The 19,031-nt window shown below is 54.4% G+C and overlaps 1 protein-coding gene across 1 annotated transcript; it reads left to right on the top strand.

Moving 5' to 3' along the window:
* The first annotated feature begins 1,674 nt into the window (after window positions 1-1,674).
* Window positions 1,675-18,996, top strand: LOC104329375 (uncharacterized). Its single transcript, XM_075439326.1, is given in 29 exon segments — window positions 1,675-1,787; window positions 3,692-3,810; window positions 6,187-6,245; window positions 7,222-7,372; window positions 7,685-7,834; window positions 8,209-8,295; window positions 8,419-8,547; window positions 8,890-9,010; window positions 9,688-9,764; window positions 10,017-10,106; window positions 10,484-10,670; window positions 10,911-10,987; window positions 11,206-11,292; window positions 11,722-11,782; window positions 11,928-12,101; window positions 12,148-12,296; window positions 12,988-13,202; window positions 13,582-13,658; window positions 13,661-13,774; window positions 13,898-14,017; window positions 14,338-14,497; window positions 15,129-15,218; window positions 15,565-15,614; window positions 15,852-15,982; window positions 16,408-16,480; window positions 16,852-16,950; window positions 17,628-17,730; window positions 18,291-18,438; window positions 18,625-18,996. Coding segments are annotated over 28 exon segments (3,153 nt in total). The 5' UTR covers window positions 1,675-1,787; window positions 3,692-3,729; the 3' UTR covers window positions 18,718-18,996.
* Window positions 18,997-19,031: the final 35 nt, after the last annotated feature.

Below are 19,031 nucleotides of genomic sequence, written 5' to 3'. Positions count from 1 at the left end.
AAGCACATCTGTGACTTTCTAGGAACGTTATAGGTCTTAGCGTCCTCCTGTAGCCACAGGCACAGGACCCGCACCAGAGGAGCTATGATCCCACCTGCCAGGGCACAGTGCTATAGACACTCACCAGCCCAGTGCAATAGCTAGACTTTTTTTTAAAAAACATCCTTAAGAAGAATTGTTCTTGTCTAGATGCACTTGGTAAATTAAAATGACCTGAAGAAAGAGAGAGTCCTAATTTTCCTTGAGCTTTACAGCACAAACCCCAAGAAGGTCAGATAGTGTCCTTTTCCTCGCTGACCGCATGCATATTATCCAGCAATTTCTGCTGCATTTCACATTAAGGTGAAGTTACATGTTACCGTCGAACCAATATAAAGGCCCAATCCTGCAAAAGAAGGTGGGGGCTCATGCTCTTATCCATCCCTTCCTCTCCCCACTCCTCTCTGCTCTGGCCTCTAGCCAGATCAATATTTCCTTGTAGTGCCTTTAGCACTCACACTCACCCTGCCCTGAGCCAGCTCAACTCACAGACCTCACAGAAAACTGTCTGCTTTTCTGCCAGGTCGGCTTTTTGCTCATTTAGCTAGTCAAGTGAGCTCAGCTCGGGGACAAACGACAACCAGGAAAGATGCAAGGCTGGCAGAGGAGGGGCGAAGAAAGCATAGCAAGGGCTGCAGGAGAAAATGGCACTGAGCTATTACACAGCTCAGGATGTGCTATGTACATTCTTACGGAAGCAAACACAAGTTTTCCTTCCATCTGTTTGTTTCGGTGTTTGAGTTAAACAGAAGTTTAGAAAACAAACGGTTTGCATCTGTCACACTGACATTCCCTCCTGCTTAGTCATGGCAGGGATGCTTTGAGCCCAGCGGCTGGACAGTCGGTTAGGATTCGGGAACCTTTGGCACAGCGGACGTCAGCGCTTCCTTTCCCTGTGGCTCACTTTTTCCTACTGTGAAAGGGAGACAGTAATTATCCATGAGACCTACACGACCTGATTCATCAGTGCAGGTAAAACCCAGTCACACAAGGAAGAGGAAAGCAGAGAGAGGACAATTTGCTCTCTACACCTCACTGCAAGAGAGTTCAGCTCCTGCATGCATGCACTGATCCCCACTCTGAGGCTGCTCTCTGTCTCCCTGCCCGTCCACAGCCCAGGGGTCGGGCGATGCTGCAGGATCCTGCTTTAGGTTGTATCGTGGACAGTTGGTCATTATCCTCTGATGAACCTAGCGCTGATGCCTTCGCCTTCTGTACCTGTGATCCATTCTCTTCTCCAATAGTGTTAAGCCTGCAGGGTGAAATTTTTGAGAGTGTCTGACTGACTTAAAAATCCATTTTTCAAAATGACTGAAGGCTTCACTCAAAGGGAAATTCCCTGCCATTGCCATGCCAAAGTAATTATAGTCATACCACAAAAATTATCCCGCAATAATTATGCTGGTTTGAGCCTCAGTCTGAACAATATCCTGGGACTTTTTCCCAGGCAGCCAAAATCCTCTGGCTCCAAGCCTCCGGGAGGGAAGGACCTGCTCCCAAAAGCCCACTCCTCCCTCACCCTTGGTGCTTTAGCATGCGATCCGAGATCTCCAGTTCCCCGGTACGATTTTCCACATCGGAGTGTTGTAGCTCGACTCCTGCCCTCCTGCAGCCGCTCCGACTCCTCCCAGGAAGTCCCAGCTGCAGATGAAGCATTTCGGAGATACGGAGAGGTTGGCATGTGTGCTGAGGCAGCCTGGACAGCTGGGCAAGATTTTGCAACCTAAAGCAGCGTGGCCCAGCTTGATGTAAGTTGGTTTTACCCCCCACTGTCCCTTCTGCGAGCTGCCTTGCGCCGACATGTGTGCGCTTGCTGGCTGTTGCCGATGCTTTCGCCCGTGTTCTCGCTGCGGCGTTGCACCCCACAGTGTGATGGGTTCAGGGGGTACCCTTGTCCCCAAAGCCCTTTGGGTGCACCTGCGAGCAGCCAGGCTGGCCAGCACCGCGGAGGGGCTTGGGGAGCACCAGCAGGGAGGGGACAGCCGGTGCCCGCAGGCTGGAGGGCAGGAGGTGGTGGGTGACCGCTCCCCGCGGTGACCTTTCGGCTGCCGCCTCCAAAATCCTCAGTGTGCTCCGAACCTGCACCCAACCCTTTCCCAGGCTTTTTGACTCTCTGGTGGGTGACCCAGCTCCAAAACCTTGCCCGGGGCTGGGGAGGTGAGGCAGAGCTCTCTGCCGTAGCTTCGGTCGGCTGCTCGCTCTGGGAGCAGCACCCTGACCCCGGTGCTGCCTCCAGCTCCTCACAGGAGCCTTGTGCACAGCTCTTACACCAGCTCCACAGTTTTCTGCAATCTGTTGAAGCCCTTTTTACTGCCACACTGTTCATTTTGTCACCCGCAGGGTTAGTCCACTCACTCCAGTACTCATTTGCTTTGCATCCCAAAGCGGCGTCCCCCCACATCTCAGTGTCCATCCCCGACATGCAGCCATCCCACGCGCAGGGACAAGGTGTGTAATTTGCAGTCCCGAGCAATATTATGCCGTGGCTTCCCATTTTTCCATAAATTGTGCTGTTTTTTCCCACCTGGACAAAGACATGTAAAACCCCACTGGTCTCAGCTGGCAGCTGCTTTGCGCTTGCTTTAGAAATAACACAAAATGCGAGCTGCAGGGACTCGCATGCTGCATGTAAGGCTGGAAAGTGCACCTAGCAGTACTGGGAACTTACCTGTGGGCTGGCCAGCTTCAAAACCGTTTGAATTTATTTTTTTGCCAGCTGGGTAAATTAATCCATGGCTGGTCAAAGTAAAGGTGCGCGCATCCTCCAGACTCACTCACTTTGTCAAGTACCTAACAAAATATTGATTTATATTAACTTAAATACTGCATGTTTCAGCAATGCTGTAGAATAGTTGGGGGCACCTGAGGTGAAAGAAGAGGCTGCATCAGGCACAGAAATTAATTTGTTTGGGGCCTTGAAGGAAAGATAAACACAAATATCGCATTGGAGATGGAAGCTGACATCTTGTTAATCAGAATAAAACTTGTGCCTAAGCAGCCTGGAGTTGCAGCAGCTGAGAGGCCAGACATTCTCAAAAATAGCAGCACTCTGCCTTTTTTTTTTTTTTTTTGGTAGCCTTAAGAACGTGAAGGAAGGCAGAGTGGGTTGTGTGGAGTAGGTTTGCCCACATACAACCCTAATGCCCCTTGTTTCACTTACCAGCCCCAAGGGTCAGGGTGTCTGAGCAGCCCTGCCAAGGCACAGCCTCATCAGTGAGGAAGGTGGAGGTGCTGCATGGGAGGAAGGGCAGAGGCTAGAGACACCTGGGATCAGTGAAACTGGATGGGAAGTTGATGCTGAACACTGAATTCCCAGAGGATCCCCCCTCACTGGTGTCCATACCACTCCCCCCAGCGCAGAGGAAACTGGGGGGAGCCCAGAACTGGGGAGACAGGAGGCAGAAGCCATGGCTGCCCTTCTCATCCTGACTTTGTGTGTGTCATGGGCACAAGGTACAGGCCCAGCACTGTTTGACGTTGCAGCAACAACACACAGAGCGGCTTGTTCCCCCTTTTCCTTTCTGTGGCAGAATAACCACAGCTTTGGGTCTGGACCTATGCTGTATCTCCAGGTACATGGAGTGTTTGCTTTACCCCTGCAGCCGTGGAGCGCTTATCTCACCCCTCTGCTTTGTGTCCGGGGGAAATGCAGGTCCGTGCCTGCAGGAGTGAGACAGCAGGCTCCGTGGCATGCTCAGGAGAGTGGGACCATCTCTGCGTCACTTCTTGCTGGAGAGGAAGAGCAGTGCTGGATATAGCTCGTACTCCGAGGTATTGAATGCCCAGCGTGACTGTTTCTGGCTGGCAGCCTGGCCCCTGGCTCAGGCTGCAGCGGCGTGGAGTGTGGGGGAGCTCAGTGCCCAGGGGCTAGCCTTGGCAGCAGTGGCAGGTAGGGCACGTCAGGCAAAGCCACACTGCTGCAATCTCCTCTGTACCCTCTTATTGCTAGGTAGTCTGTTTAAAGGGAGTATCTCATAAGCAAGAGAATATCCTTCATATAGAAGAAAGCTCGTTGTTTGTGGGGTTGCCTCATCTGATGGTCTCTTCTGCTAGAGCCTCTTGGGTTGCAAAGTACTTGGGAAATATCAGCACCCCTCTTGGAGATTCAAACACGCAGAGCAAGTAATCATGTGCAGCAGGGAGTCAGTGGTGGAAGGTTGTGGCTGCTAAGCCTTCTCCATTTGCACTCAACTCTTCTGCCTGGCTGCCAGGCAAATTGCAACTGGAGAAACACATTGTTCAGTTTGGGGAACAGAACAGGCTGAAACAGCCTGTGTTTCTCCCCAGCCTGATGGGCAGCTGCCCATGGCAGCATGATGCAGGCTGGGGATGGGATGGGGAGGACGTCAAAAGAAGAAATTTGTCATTTCCTTTCCTGAAAGGGCTGGAGCAAACAGGGGCTTTCCTCAGCACTGGGAGTTTCTGGGCTTAAAGCACCTTCTTCCCACTGACCCCCATCACACTTACCAATGCTGTCAAATTCTCTGAACCGTGGCCAGCGGCAGCCCCACCGCAAGCTAACAGCACTGGAGCTGTTAATGTTTCACCTGCGGCTATCTTTTACTTCCCAAACCATGAATGCTTCTACTCCGACCAAAATCAGCTCAGGCGCCAGGTCTTGCTGACTGTAATACCCCTGAGATTATGCAGAAGGAGCAAGGTGAGGGGCTGGGGGAGAGGAGCAGGGCTCCCCCAGACCCAGGGAGGCAGTGACTTCTGCTCGCCCTTGGCTGCCTGCCCGGCACCACGGGGGAGCGCAGAGTCCACCCGGTGCCCTCTGAAACACCGGAATCCTCAGCAAGATATTTACAGAGACACCTAGTGAGGGCTGAAGCTGGATAAAAATCCAAAGACCTCAACACAAAATATCGTAGGGGCACTTTTCAAATTCTGGTGCAGCCCTCTGGGAACGGCAGAGGTGAGCAGGTAAGTGGGGAGTTACCGCTGCAGCCGAGCCCGAGGAGGGAGGCTGACCTGGCATCCCCTCATCCCGGCACGGCAGAGCACAGACCCTGTCCCCTCACATCCCAGCTCTGCATCTCTTATCTCAGCCGCTTTCACATGCACCCCTCATCCCTGTTCAACTGTATTTTATTTGCTCTGGTGATGATCATTTTCTTGGCTGGTTGCTTCAGCGATGCCCGCTCACATCCCCACACTCGCTTTTCTTGGTGCATTGAGCATCGTTTGTCTCTGGTTTCCAGGTCCTTCGCTGTCTGGTTGCTTTTTCCCTGCACTGTTGATTTACTATATTCTGCCTCTGCGGCTTTTCATCATCCTCGTGATAAATTCCCCATCGAGCATGTCTGACTTTCTTCTACTGTGCTTATCCAATTGGAAGGAGGATTTTGCTCTCAGTGTTTCCTACTGTCCTTCTTCCCACTCCCCCCCCCAAGCCATGATGCATGTGGAAATCAAATACCAGTAAGGGAAACGGTACCTTGGTGTCTCCGTACATCAGACTGACCTGCGTGCTGTGCTCCCCTCTTGCCTGTACCCAGTTGCTGCCTGGTTTTGCCATGAACTTTAGGTGCAAAAATCAGCATATTGTTCAGGATCTAGAGCAACTCCCTTCACCAAGCGCTCCAGCAGGACAAAGGAGTAAATACTTCTGCTACTCTGTAGAGCAGTGTGGAATAAAAAAGTTTGTTCTTCTAGGAAAAAGGGATACTTTATAGCCTGTGAACAAGGAGGCCCTGCTGATGGAGGACAAGAGAGGTGATGGAAGGCAAAAGCCTGAGGTCTGGGGCTTGGCCTGGCTGTTAGAGCCTGGCTGAGCTCATTTGACCTTATGATTTATTCCAACTGAAAATGAGGTTTAAGGCATTGCCAGCTCCCCAGTGAGTGTACACACTCTTCTTTTGTTCATCTGTTTTCTCAGTTCTTGTTGAAACTTGTAAATGAAACACCCTCTTCTGCCAGCTCTCCTCTGTTTGATCTTTCATAAAAAGTGTGTGAAGCTTCTTCCAGAAGCCACTGCAATGGTGATACTGCTCTAAGGTTGGTCAGCAGCAACCCGTGAAGCCATACGAAAGGGCACACCTTCTATTGGGAAAAACATACCTGGGGAGGCCACCTCCCCTTCATGCGTGACCCCATTGCCATTAGTAAAAGCTCCAAACTCACTTTCTTTCTCTCTCTTTGCAGGCAAAAATGTCAAGGCCAGTGCAAGCTCGGAGGCTGGAGGGAATAGATAAGAATATCTGGTGAGTTAGGAGAAGATCTGATTTACGCTGGTGGTAGATGTGGGTTTCGGGAGCCTAACACCAGACAGAAACCATTGCAGCCACACAGCACAGAGCAGCAGACTCTCTCGGCTGCTTTGCATTTGTTCAAGAAGTGCATCAGGGCAAGTTTGTCCCGGGAGACTTCACCGTGGCTCAGTTCTGTACCTGCTGCTCATACTCTGTGCCGTATCAGGTGTCCCACACCACCCTGCAGAAAGGCAGGCGGGACCACCTGGTAGTGCATTGCACTCCATCCCACCCATCCGCCTGAACGATCCCAGCAGCACCCAAATCTGAACCAAGCGGTTGCAGCGCACTGGCTGCAGCCCAGCTTCTCTTCCCAGCCCACCCTTCGGCACTGCAAGCAGAGAGGCAGATGAAGGGATGCTGCAAATGCCGTTCCCAGCCTGCCAGGCACAGTGTGGCATCGGGAAAGCTGCATGCTTGAAGAAGGGCTTTAGATGGGCTTTCCCCAAAGCCCTGCTGTGCCTGGTTTCAAGCTACAAACTGCCAATGAGCTGACTCTCGTTTGAGAGAAGCGCTGAGTTCAGCCTGCCTTTCCCTCTGCAGAGGCCTTCACGGTGTCAGGATGCTAAATTTTGCAGAACTGATAGGAGCTTGAAAAGCCCCGAGTCCTCTCCCGCTCAGTCTGGTCTGGTCAGCAGCGACGCGCAGCTTCAGCTGCGACTGCCCACCCAGACAGCACAATGGCCGTTTCCTTAAAGAACACATTCAAACCATTCCCAGTGCAATTGTGCTTCATCCTTGTTTTGATTGAAATGAGTGTGAACTCACCTGTGCTTGGTCCTGTCCACCTGTGAGCAGCAGGATGGCTCTGCAGGAGGGACACCAGTGTTGCTCACTTCCAAAGGGCTGCTGGCAAGCAAAGCCGGTGCCAGCGCGCTGCCTGGACCCTCTGTAAATGCTCATCTTTCTCTCCCTTTCTTCTCTCCAGGGTGGAGTTTGTAAAACTGGCTGCCACCTACTCCACAGTGAACCTGGGCCAGGGCTTCCCTGACTTCCCCCCACCGGACTTTCTGAAGGAGGCGTTCATGAGAGCCCTCAGCGGGGAGAACCACATGCTGCACCAGTACACCCGTGCCTTCGTGCGTGGACAGAGTCCCCTCCTCGGCAATACCCTCCTTGTTACCCGTTAGCCTTGGCTGCTTCAGGGCTCACCAGGCAGCAATAAACAGGGGAAATCATGTGAGGCAAAACACACATCCAGTCTCAGCCCGGGCCCCTGCGCCCAGGGCCGTAACACCCTGCTTTACCAGGGCGTTTGAAGCAGCTGGGCTGGAAGATGCCTCGCACGCTCAGTCATAGGGCACCTGGATGCCCAGGCCCCTTTCCAAGGGCTCATCCATGTTTTAGGAGGCTTCTGCAACCCAATTCCCACTCCTCCTCTCACCCCACAGGGACACCTGCCTTTGGTGAAGATCCTAGCCCAGTTTCTTGGGAAGCTGCTTGGACGAGATGTGGATCCTATGACCAATGTGATGGTGACTGTGGGGGCATACCAGGCTCTTTTCTGCTGCTTCCAGGCTTTCGTTGATGAAGGTGATGAGGTGAGTCAAGATCTGGGCTTGTTGCACAGGCAGCCTTCGTGCAGCGGAGCCTTTCTTGTCTGTGGGTCTGCCAGGAGCAGGTTTTCATAGTCCTTTTGCAAAGCAGAAAAGGTTTTATCCCCATTCTCCAGTATTTGAGCTTCCAAAGGAAAAATTTCTCTGCTGCAGGGCACTGTCTCCTTTCTACAGGAGGCAAAAATAACCCTTTTGCCCTGATTGATGTTGTTCTTCCCTGTCAGTGCCCAATGGCAATCTAGATTCTCCATTACAGTACATCAGGGATTAAAATTTCCTGTTCTTCCCATTGCTCCCTGCACCCATCAAGGAGGGTCTGAGCTGGGTCAGGAGGGCACTGACATGTCCCTTTCTTCCAGGTGATAATCATTGAGCCCTTCTTCGACTGCTATGAGGTGATGGTGAAAATGGCTGGTGGGCTGCCCGTGTTTGTCCCTCTGAGACCGGTGAGTGGGTCGGAGCAAAGCTGTCGAGGAGGGATGAGTCGTAGCAAAGTGAGCAAAGAGGTGAGTGGTAAGCAAAGTGCAGAGGTAGCAAAGCAAGCCAAAATTCCCCTCTGTTCTCTCTAGAAATTTCCAAAAGATGGAAAATTGATGTCTAGTGCAGACTGGCAGCTGGACCCAGATGAACTGGCTTCTAAATTCAGTGAACGGACAAAAGCCATCATCCTGAACTCACCCAACAACCCTCTGGGCAAGGTAACGCCTCTGGCCTGGCTGTGGCTCGCCCTGAAAGCAGCTGGGGTGCTGCAGCTCACCTGGCCACATTCGCAGTGTAGCAGTGACTCGACCTTCCTTGCACACAAGGGAAATGGGTGTTGGGGCAGCACTGCACGCTGAGCTCACTCTTCTGGTGCTTTTGAGCCTGGTCTTTTATGCCAGCAGTGGATTTTCCCAGTTAGACCATTGCAGCCAGCTGCTGCCCACCCTGGCTTGGGAGACAGCGCAAGCAGGGCGTGCAGCCTTTGCAGAGAGTCAGGGACAGGCAGGGGCTCAGAAACGCTCCTGCTGCAGCTCTGCTCCCCTCCCTGCCTGCTGCAGGTATTCAGCCAAGGGGAGCTGGAGCTTATTGCAGATCTGTGTGTGAAGCACGACGTCCTGTGCATCAGCGATGAAGTGTACGAGTGGCTGGTCTACGATGGGAAGGAGCACATCCGCATCGGTACGGAGAATGGCTTGGCTGAGCTTGGGCGTCTTGTCTGGGTACAGCATATCCAGGGCAGGAACTGGTGATTGACTGGGGTCCCCTGGAAATTACATGGGCTGCCTGCACACAGAGCTCTACAAGACATGTATCCCCATTAGACGTATTTCGCTGCACTTCAGTCGCAGCCTCCAAACCAGGTCTTAAACTGGAGCCCTGACTTCCAGAGCCAGTCAGAGGAAACAGAGAGTTGGCTTCAGAGTGTGAGATGCAGAGCAAAGGGCCCTTTGGCTCCAGAGAAACTGCATTTTTTTCTCCATGCTTTGTAAAACCACAGTTCTCTGGTGTCTCTAGTTTTGGGACATCCATTTCAACACCATTTCAGAGGCCTGTTCTCCCTGTTGCTGTAACATGCAACCACCTTGTTGCAGGGTGATGGTGCTTGGCACCTCCGAGAACCCTTGGGGCTGGGTGCATGCGTAGGAAAATACTTAATTACAAAGAGATGCTCTTGAGAAACCTGGCTGCCTGCTTGGGATGTGCTTCGAGGCTCATCCAGGTGAAAGATGTGCTGTGCACACAAAAGGCCACCTTGGGTTACAGTGGGCAAAGAGCTCCCACCGTGTCATTAATGCAGCGCAGAAGCGAGCACACTGAGGTCTGCCATCGGTATTTCTCTCTTGTTTCATTGCCAGCCAGCTTGCGAGGGATGTGGGACCGCACGGTGACCATCGGGAGTGCTGGGAAGACCTTCAGTGCCACTGGATGGAAGGTGAATTCCCCTGTGTGGCATCTGGTGTTCTCCCCGTCTCCTTGCTCCAGGACATGGGTCCCATTGCCATAGTGTGGCACTGGGGACACTGCTGCTGCACACTCGGCTTTGAACCTCAGGATCTGAAAGGACCAAAGCTGCTTTATGAGAGCTCTGTCTGGAAAATACGACAAAGCCAGCACAGGCAAATAAAGGGGAGCCCAAAAAGGTACCCAGAAACTTACCACCTTCCTCTTCCTCTCCTGACCACAGGTGGGCTGGACCGTGGGACCCAACCGGCTACTGCAGCACCTCCGTACCGTGCACCAAAACTCCGTGTACCACTGTGCCACAGTTGCCCAGGTAAGGAGGATCTCTGCAACCGGCCCTGCAATTCCCAAACCCCTGAAGCCAGGGTGGGAGAGGGTCCTTTGCCCGTGGCTGACCTGACAGGCACAGGCAGGGTGATGCGTGGTGCCCTGGAGAGGCTCCTTCCCCTCTCCCTGCAGTCGCCCCGTGCCCAGGAGGATGGGGAGAGTTCAGCTTGCCTGGGGTGTATTCCTTATTTTGCATTGACAAAGCCCAGGGGCCATCTGGGAGGGGCTGGAGGCAGAGAGCTTGGCTTGGTGCAATAAGAAATCACCCCCTGCTCCCTAATCACCTGTGAATTGCATCGGAGCAGACTCTGGTTCTCAGGCAAGCCTGGACCCTCTTCCCACTGGGTTCCTCTCTCCTCGCAGGAGGCTGTGGCTCAGAGTTTCCAGAGGGAGCTTGAGCTCTTCGGGAAACCAGAAAGCTACTTTGTCCAGCTGCCTAAGGAGCTGCAGCAGAAGAGAGACTGGCTGGTCCAGAGCCTGGATGCTGTGGGGATGAAACCCATCGTCCCTGAGGGCACCTACTTCTTGGTGGCAGACATCTCTGAGTTCAGTGAGTCGCACAGCTGCGGTTTTGCTCAGGCAGGGCTAAGAATGGGGGGGGGGGGGGGGGGGGGGGGGTGTCACCCTGAGTGGTACCACCTGCAAGGACAGGCACCTGCGTAAACCACCGCCACAGCAGGATGGACAGTAGCGCGTTCCCCATCCAAGCTCCCCAAGGCTGTGGGTTTGGGACTTGGCTGAGGCACGTGGCAGCAGCCCCCACCTCCGCGCTGCTGTCCTTCTCCTGCAGAATCCGATGTCACTGATGTCCCCGACTCTGACGAGCCCTATGACTCCAGGTTTGCAAAATGGATGGTCAAGAACAAGGTAAACACGCCTGTCCCTTTGCGCTGCGTTTGCCCCGGGTGGGTTTGTGCCCTCCCTGCTGGGTGCGCTCACGGGAGCCGGCACAACACCACTGCCAGGTCCGGCAGCTCGTGGCAGGGGGGTGCTTAGGGTGGATGGCTTCACCCGCGCCAGGGCACGGCAGGCTGCACGCTGGCCCGAGGGGAGTAGCCTCAGCTCCACGTGTTTCTCCTTCACAGGGGCTTGCCACCATCCCGCTCTCCTCTTTCTACTGTGGGGCCCACAAGAACAAGTACAACCATTTCATCCGGTTCTGCTTCGCAAAGGTGAGATACACGGCAGCGCAAAGGAAGGCGAGGTTGGGAGTAATAACCAGGGCTGATTTAATGAGATAAATGCCAAAAAGGAATGCAGAGCACCTTGGGCGTTAGAGCCTGAGCGTGGCATCACAGCTGGTCCAACCCCTCCCTGCAGACACAGGAGCCGAGCCGGGGGCAGGAGGTGTGCTGGTGCCATGCTCAGCTTTACCCCACCAGCATCCCACATTTCTTGGTCAAGACAGGGAGCCTTCTGGGTGCGTGTTTAACTGCCCTGTGTCTATGCCTGCCCCGGAGATGCTGTGCCTGTCTCATACAGAGCATGGGGCATTTGCGATGTTCCAGAATGAGAACGGGATTTTTACATAATGATGACTGCAGTGAAGGGAAAGGGCATTCGGCCAGAGGCCACCAACTGAACCTGCGGTATTTGTTTAGGAGGAGGCCACACTGAAGGCAGCAAATGACATACTGCAAAAATGGAAACAGGAGAAAACCAGTCCCTGAGCACACTGGAGAGAAACCAGGCTCTCCTCGGTCCTCACCTGCCACGACCACTCTTCCTCCTCTTCCTTTGCTTGGCTACAAGCTTTGATACGTACTTATTTTTGTGCTTTCAACTGCATTTTCTGTCAGACAAACAGCTAAGAGGTTTGCCAGGCCCAGGGTCCGGGGGACACTTTCTGTCACTGTGAAACGATTGCACTGCTGCCTGCCAAGAGTGAGTCTCCACATGCACTGCCAGTGTTCGACATTTCTGCTCGTTACACTCAAAGACTTTGCTAAACAGCTCTGGGATGCACCCAGCAAGACACGAGGTAAGGGTGGCTCCTGGGGGCTTTTCCACCAGGTAATCCTGAAAAGGTGCTTCAGGACCTACCTTTAAGGTCATGCTGGGGGGTCACTGTGGCATGCCTTGCTCCACATACCCACTCGTGTACCCCAGGGCGCGGGACAGCGTTTCCACCAGCACCCGCGATCCCCGCAGGACTGTGCAGTACCACCACCCGTCAGTAGGTTGATTCCGATGATCCTGAAAATCATAAACCCAATGAAATGCGGTCTCCCATAATTAACAATTTTCCTATTGTTGGGTTTTTTTCTGTACATCTGTGGGGAAAGCAACCGCAGAGTCAGTAACGGGCTCCCCCAAGGAAATGGGCTTTCACAAACAGCCCACTTACTGCCAAACCTCCCCTGTGCACTCCCCAAACCACCCCTGGCACGTTGTCAGGGCTTGGCAGCGCTGCACAGGCTGCAGAGCAAAACCTGCAGGCCTTTGAGAAGCGCACGCCGTGGCCGGGGAGAAAGGGCACAGCAGCCCCGGGCTGCTCCTGCTGCTGGTGGCCCCGGCAGGCTCCCACCCACTGGGCTGGTGGGTGGCAGGGCCACGTGAGCAGCATTTTGAAAGGTAACTCCTGCGTCATTCTCGATTTCAACCTGGATAAGAGCGTAGCATCATCAGTCACGCAGGAGTTATGTGCAACAGACTGTGTGATAAGTATTTGTGGCGGTTAAATTATTAAAGATGAATTACTGCAATTATTCAAGAGTAAGCATCTCTAATGATTATAATGCTGACACAGCGCTCCTGGAGAGCTGCCGTCGCCTGTGCAACCTCCACGTTGCGTCCCGTGGTGGTGGCTGCCTGTCCCACCCAGGCCGGCGGGCAGTGGCTCCACAGGGTTTCTGTGTTGGCTGCAGCTGGCGGCACCAATCCCCGCGGGGCCAGAGCCACAGCGTTCCCCGCGGGAGCGAGGGATGGAGGCGAACACCCACCTCCTGCCTTCACCCCCGGGAGATGCATCTGGCCTTGCATGCACAGGCCAGGTGGGCGAGGGTGCTGCTGAAGGCCATTTTGCACCCACACTCGTGCCAAGCGCTGGGAAAGCTGCAATCACCAAAACAGACAGAGAACCGTGAGATTAGATTATTAACACAAAGATTAATTGCAACATCCCCACGTGTGGCCTCTTGCTCTAGGCCATGACACACCCTGAGAGTGGCAGGGTGCGTCTCCGCATCCTCCACCACGCGCGTAGTGCTTGTGCAAGACAAAGACACCTACACCCCCCCGCCCGTCCCCCCACCCCCCCCTCCTCCCCCCTGCAGAGGCTGAGCTGTGCCCGCGCCCTTCCGTGGGTTGCCTCCAGTCACCCATTCTCCCGCAGAACAAGGCAGCACCTGCTTAGCTTGACAGCCCGCGCAGGCGACTTAAACGCTGCCCCCGCCCCCTGCCTGGCCATTGGCTCACGTGACGCCGGCCTCCGCCCCCGCCGGCCAATCACCACGGGGAAGGGGCGTGGCCGGGAAGCGTGGGGAGAAGATGGCGGACGGCGGCGCGGCGAAGTGGCCCAAAGGGGCGCAGGTGGGGCGGGGGGCGGTTGGCCCGGTCGCGGCGGTGGCCCCTGAGGGGAGCCTGGCGGTAACGGTCGCTGTCTCCCGCAGGTTGAGGACAGGAAGGTGGACTGGCGGCGCTGGAAGCAGGAGAGTAAGGCCGGGCCCCCGGCAAAGCGGGGCGCAGCTCCTGGCCCCGGCGCGGCCCTCACGCCGTCGCCCCCCGCAGCAGCCACCCTGCTCGGTGTCTGAGGCGAGCTGCTGTTCTCCGTTCCAGGGAAAGCAGAGAAGAAAAAATGGAAGGAGATGAAGCTGCTGAAGAAACTGGAGAAGCAGCGGCTGCGGGAGCTGGCGGAGAAACAAGCCGAGCAGCAGGAGGAGCCGAAGGAGGACAAAGGTGACGCTGCTGCGGCCCGATGGGGAGGCCTGGGCAAAGAGCTGGGAGGACTTGGTCGTTAAAAGTCATTCGGTTTTACATATTGATAGGAAAGGTGATGCTCAGCGTCACGGATCCGTGATAGATTAATAAGCAGGTATGAACACGGTGCAGCAAGCAGTGCACGAGAGACCTCTCAAGAGAAAACTCGTGATTAAAATTAAGAAACCGGGGTAGCTTTTCCCCCCCCACCACAGCTGCAGATGGAGTGGTGGTAAATAACACGCCGTAGGTGCAGCTGTTGCCCCAGGGCTCTCTTCTGATGGCAGTCTCTTCCCCAGGGCGTCACTACACGCTGAGCGTGGCCCTGCCGGGCTCGATCTTGAACAACGCCCAGTCGCTGGAGCTGCGGACGTACCTCGCTGGACAGATTGCTCGGGCCTGTGCCATCTTCTGTGTGGATGAGATCGTAGTGTTTGACGAGCATGGAGAAGATGTAAAGTAAGGAGGGGCCATCTTGTTCTGCAGAAAGCGTTTCCCTTCTGCTTTGCGCTGCTTCAATGTTTTATTAAGCTAAGACCAGGAAAGAACTGCGGGTACCTCAAGCAAATGCCTGAACATCTCTCAAATGCCAGGATTACAGGGACCCCTATACCCCTGGGCACAGATGTTGACTGAACTGCCCTGGCAGCCAGAATCGTTTATCCTGGCCTGGGGATGACAAAGCAGCAGGAGGTCAGGCTTTCCTGTACTCTTAAATCTTGCTGTGGAGGGACAGGGCATGCCTCTATCCTTATGGAAGACAAATTCCTGTCCTCCAGCTTTTCATTTGGACCTGCAACTGCGTTAACTGGCCAAGCCTTGCAATCCTGTAGCATCCAGCTCAAGTAGCATCCAACTGCCAGGTTGTGTCAATACACAAAGATCAAAAGCAAACCTGAAAAAGATACTTGGCTTACAGAGAGAGTTCCAAATATGATTTGTTAACAGTCTCTGCCTCTGGAGCAGCCCTCTTACAAGGGGTGGAGGGGAGGGGTGTCCAGCTATTTTCAGATTAAGTAGCAAGGCTTGGTCTTCTGGAGACCTGACCAGCCTCATGCTGAGTTCAGAAGATGCTTGCTTTCTCTTTCAGGAGTGTGGAGGGGGACTTTGAAGGAATTGGGAGGAAAGGCAAGGCTTGCGTGCAGCTGGCTCGGATCCTGCAGTACTTGGAGTGCCCTCAGTAAGTCCACCGTGGTCGGACCATGCATCAGATTTGCCTCAGAACTGACTACCCTGGGTATCTCACGCCAGAGGCTATGGAAGCAGGAGGCAAATTCTGTTTATATCGCCTAGTTATGCAGGAACACAGGATCTAATTGTTTCACATGTCTTGTTCAAGAGTTTAAAAGACAAGCAGTGAATGCAGGATACAACCTGCATGATACCTTAGCAGTAGATCAGGGACTTGAGAGTCCTAAGCATGCTCTTGCTTGTGCTCAACTTCTTTGACTCAGAACAGGGCTAGAATTGAGGCTCGGATTCCACAGAAACAACTGTTTTCACGTATCAACCTTCTCTGACAACAGGTACTTGAGGAAATCCTTTTTTCCAAAACATGAGGATCTGCAGTTTGCAGGTAACGACTGAGCTGTCTCTGTCCCAGGCTTTTGGCTCCCCCTTCCCAAGTTCTGGCTCTTGTTGCGTGGGATGCACAGAGCTGAGTAACTTTTCCCTGCTGCAGAGTGCAGCGAGGTGCTGTGCTGCGGTACGCTGGACCAGGGAGGGAGGGGGCAGCAGAGCGGTTGTACTTATACCTGCGTTCCCACTGTTTGTGTCCCCTCCTTAGCAGTTGCTTTCCTCTGTGCTGTTCTAGGGCTGCTCAATCCCCTGGACAGCCCTCACCACATGCGGGTGGATGAGGACTCAGAGTACCGAGAAGGCGTGGTGTTGGACCGGCCAACTAAGCCAGGCAGAGGCTCTTTTGTTAACTGTGGGATGAGGAAGGTACATCTGTTACATACAGATCCCAAAACAATTTCCCCTGGCTTTCTGGCAGGTGTGAAGCAGGCAGGGTGGGCACTGCTGGGTTTCTGAAGGCCATAGTGGGCTGGTGTGGGGTTTAATGCTGCTGCTCTCTTGTCCCTTCTGGCTTGTCAATGTTTGTAGCTTCCTGAGTCCTGAGGGGCCTGCCCCTTGCAGCATACCATTGCTTCACTGCTGGAGTTAAATCTTTGAGCAGCAAAGTAAGTCTCAGACTGCTGACCCAAGCCACCCTGAGCCTGCTCTGCACTGCATGCGCCACACAGGCCCTGATCGCAGAGCTCCTCATTCCAGCTCCAGGCCAGAACAGACCCCGAGTTCCTCAGAGGGTTCCCTTCCTTCCCCAGTACTTCCAGAATGTCTGATGCTGGTGGTGTCTGTCACTGCAGGAGGTGCAGATCGACAGACAGCTGAACCCCGGTCTGCGAGTCACCGTGCGCCTGGAGGAACCCCAGAAGCCAGGTAAGCCACTGCTCCGTTAGCATCTGTAAACTGCAGTCCTGCAGGAGTTGGTCCTTCCACACGACAGCCTTCCGGTCACTCATGTTTGAAGGTACCCAGTAGCTCTGCACGTTCCCTTCACTCCACACACAACTTCAATAACACTCTTACCATACCTCCCCCTAGTTAACTGGAAAGAACTGGCAGCTCTTTGACCAACACTGAACAGCCCGAACATACTTGCACGCTTTCCAGAGCACGCTCAAGAGGGCAGTTCTGGGTTGTACACCAGTCAGTGCCCTGCCCTAGGAGAAACTGCCGTCTGTGGCTGGCCAAACGCAGCTCTCAGTAGGACATCACAGGAGTGGTTAACCTGTTTGCTTCCCTTCCAGAAGCTAAAGTGCGGAAAGGCACGGTGGTGTCCTCACACCACCCGCGGACAGTCTCGGGCTTGTACTGGGGTTACAGCGTCCGCCTTGCCTCCTGCCTGAGTGAGTATCTGCAGGGGTTCTCTGCTCTCCGCCGTGTCTCTGCCTGGGCTTCCACACCAATTTCGGGCCTGCTGGCTGCACGTCTGCAGCACACATGAACATCTCTTTCTTAGAAATCTCTTTTGTCTCAAAGGCAGCTTACATGTGTGGCTAGCAGCCATGTGACAACCAAATTTAAGGGCTAAAGCTAGGGCTGTGAATCGCAGTCATCTGCCCTGTACCTCCACTAACCCTTGTGCCAAGCGTCCTCATTGCAGCAGGAGACGAGTTGGTGCTCTCCGTCTCCAGCCAGTACATCTCCAGTTCCATAACTACCTCCCGCTCATTCACGTCAAAGCCAGCAGTGACATTGAGGTCAGAGCCCTGCAAAATCCTCTTCTTGTTTTCTGATTGATTGGACCTCACAGAATAATCGTAAGCCGTTAGTGAAGGAATGGCTCGTGGCACCTGTTTGAGCTTTGAGGAAAAGGTGCCACAGTTGAGAAGGGTGCCAGAGACTGCTGCAGCAAGGCAGTTATGTAGGAAAGAGGAATCATTCTTCTGATGCATTAGTGGCACTGAAAAGCAGTTCCTTCTGCTGCCATCCCTCACCTGTGGAACATTTCAACCTATCCAGAAGGCACACAGCGTGGGCAAGGGCACCACGGAAATAACCCCATATTGTGTGTGTTTCCCAGGTGCTGTCTTTTCAGAGTGCCCGTTCAAGGAAGGCTATGATCTCTCCATTGGGACGTCAGAGCAGGGCAGCTCCGTGGACCAGGCCACTCTCCCTTCCTTCAGGTTTGTGTCCTGCCTGTGTGGCCCCACTCGGAGCACCCAGCGAGGCCTGGTGCAGGCAGCAGAGCTGCACTGTGGCCTTGCTGTTCTCCCAGGCAGGAATGCTGCTAGATACAAGTGCAAGACTCACCCGCAGGCTCCCTCCTGTGCTCTGCTGCTCCCTTTTACACCAGTGCACGTTCCTCTGCATGACAGAAGCCGGGGGGGTGGGGGTACCCCAGGACACAACCAGTTCATTTTTTGTTTCTCTGGAGTTGGTGGCAGGGATTGACGCATTGGCTGAGTGCTGTGGGGCTTTGTTAGGGAGGCAGCTGCACGGGTCACTGTCAGCAAGGGACATGGCTCCCTGCTTCAGCAGCAGAGAGGACCTCGACCACAGACCCAGATACCTGAACTAAAGAAATGAGTCTGCTTCTTGCAGAGCAAGTTAAGAAAACTGTTCTTGTGAACCTGGAGGTTGAAGGCACGCGAGCAGCTCTCCTGTGTAAAGCTTGTAGCACCTGCCGTGGCCCAGGGGCAAGAGCCAGTCTCCCCTCTCACTGTGTCCCTGTGCTTTCCTCTAGGCATGCCCTTGTCGTCTTTGGAGGGCTTGAGGGCTTGGAAGCTGGTGTTGACGTGGACCCAAACCTGGAGATCACCGACCCAAGCGACTTGTTTGACTTCTACCTGAACACTTGTCCCAGCCAAGGCAGCCGAACCATCCGGACAGAGGTAGGGCAGGCGGCTAACGGTGTGGCGGGGCGTGGTGCCTGTGTGCATAGCGCTGCATTCCTGTCTCTGGCAGGGACACACGGCCCACGTGTCCTTCCTCGTGGTGACGCCTCAGCAAAGAGCAGCTGGCTTGGCCGGTGCTCCTCAGGGAGCAGCGGTTCTGACTGCCGCCCGGGTCTGTTCCAGGAAGCGCTGCTGATCTCTCTGTCTGCGCTGAGACCCCACATTGATGAAGCTGTGAAGACACCCAGCGACAACCAAGGAAAGGAAGAACACTGACCTTGCCCTCAGCTGAGGACTGCCTCGGGGAAGCGGCTGTTCAGACGCTGGACACATCACTCCAAGAGCCTGGCGGGGCCAAGACACAGCGGGACTAAAGCAGGCAGCGCTGCTCGACCAAGTGTTGGGCTGCTGTTGGGACCAGCAAGTCTGCCCCCTCCTGCCTGCAGGGCCCAGCCAAGGGCTGGTCGCTGCCTCAGCACTGGGACAGGCCCAGCAGCAGACTGGGTCTCGGCAATTCAGACATCTGGGGTGGGGAATAAAGCAGGATGGAACCTCCGCTGCTGTGAAGTCTGCGTGTGAGTGTCTCAGCG

This window comes from Opisthocomus hoazin, chromosome 19, assembly GCF_030867145.1.
Source record: "Opisthocomus hoazin isolate bOpiHoa1 chromosome 19, bOpiHoa1.hap1, whole genome shotgun sequence".
NCBI classification, from domain to species: Eukaryota; Metazoa; Chordata; class Aves; order Opisthocomiformes; family Opisthocomidae; genus Opisthocomus; species Opisthocomus hoazin.
Note: the sequence above shows the minus strand (reverse complement) of the source record. Positions and strands in the feature narration are given on the sequence as shown.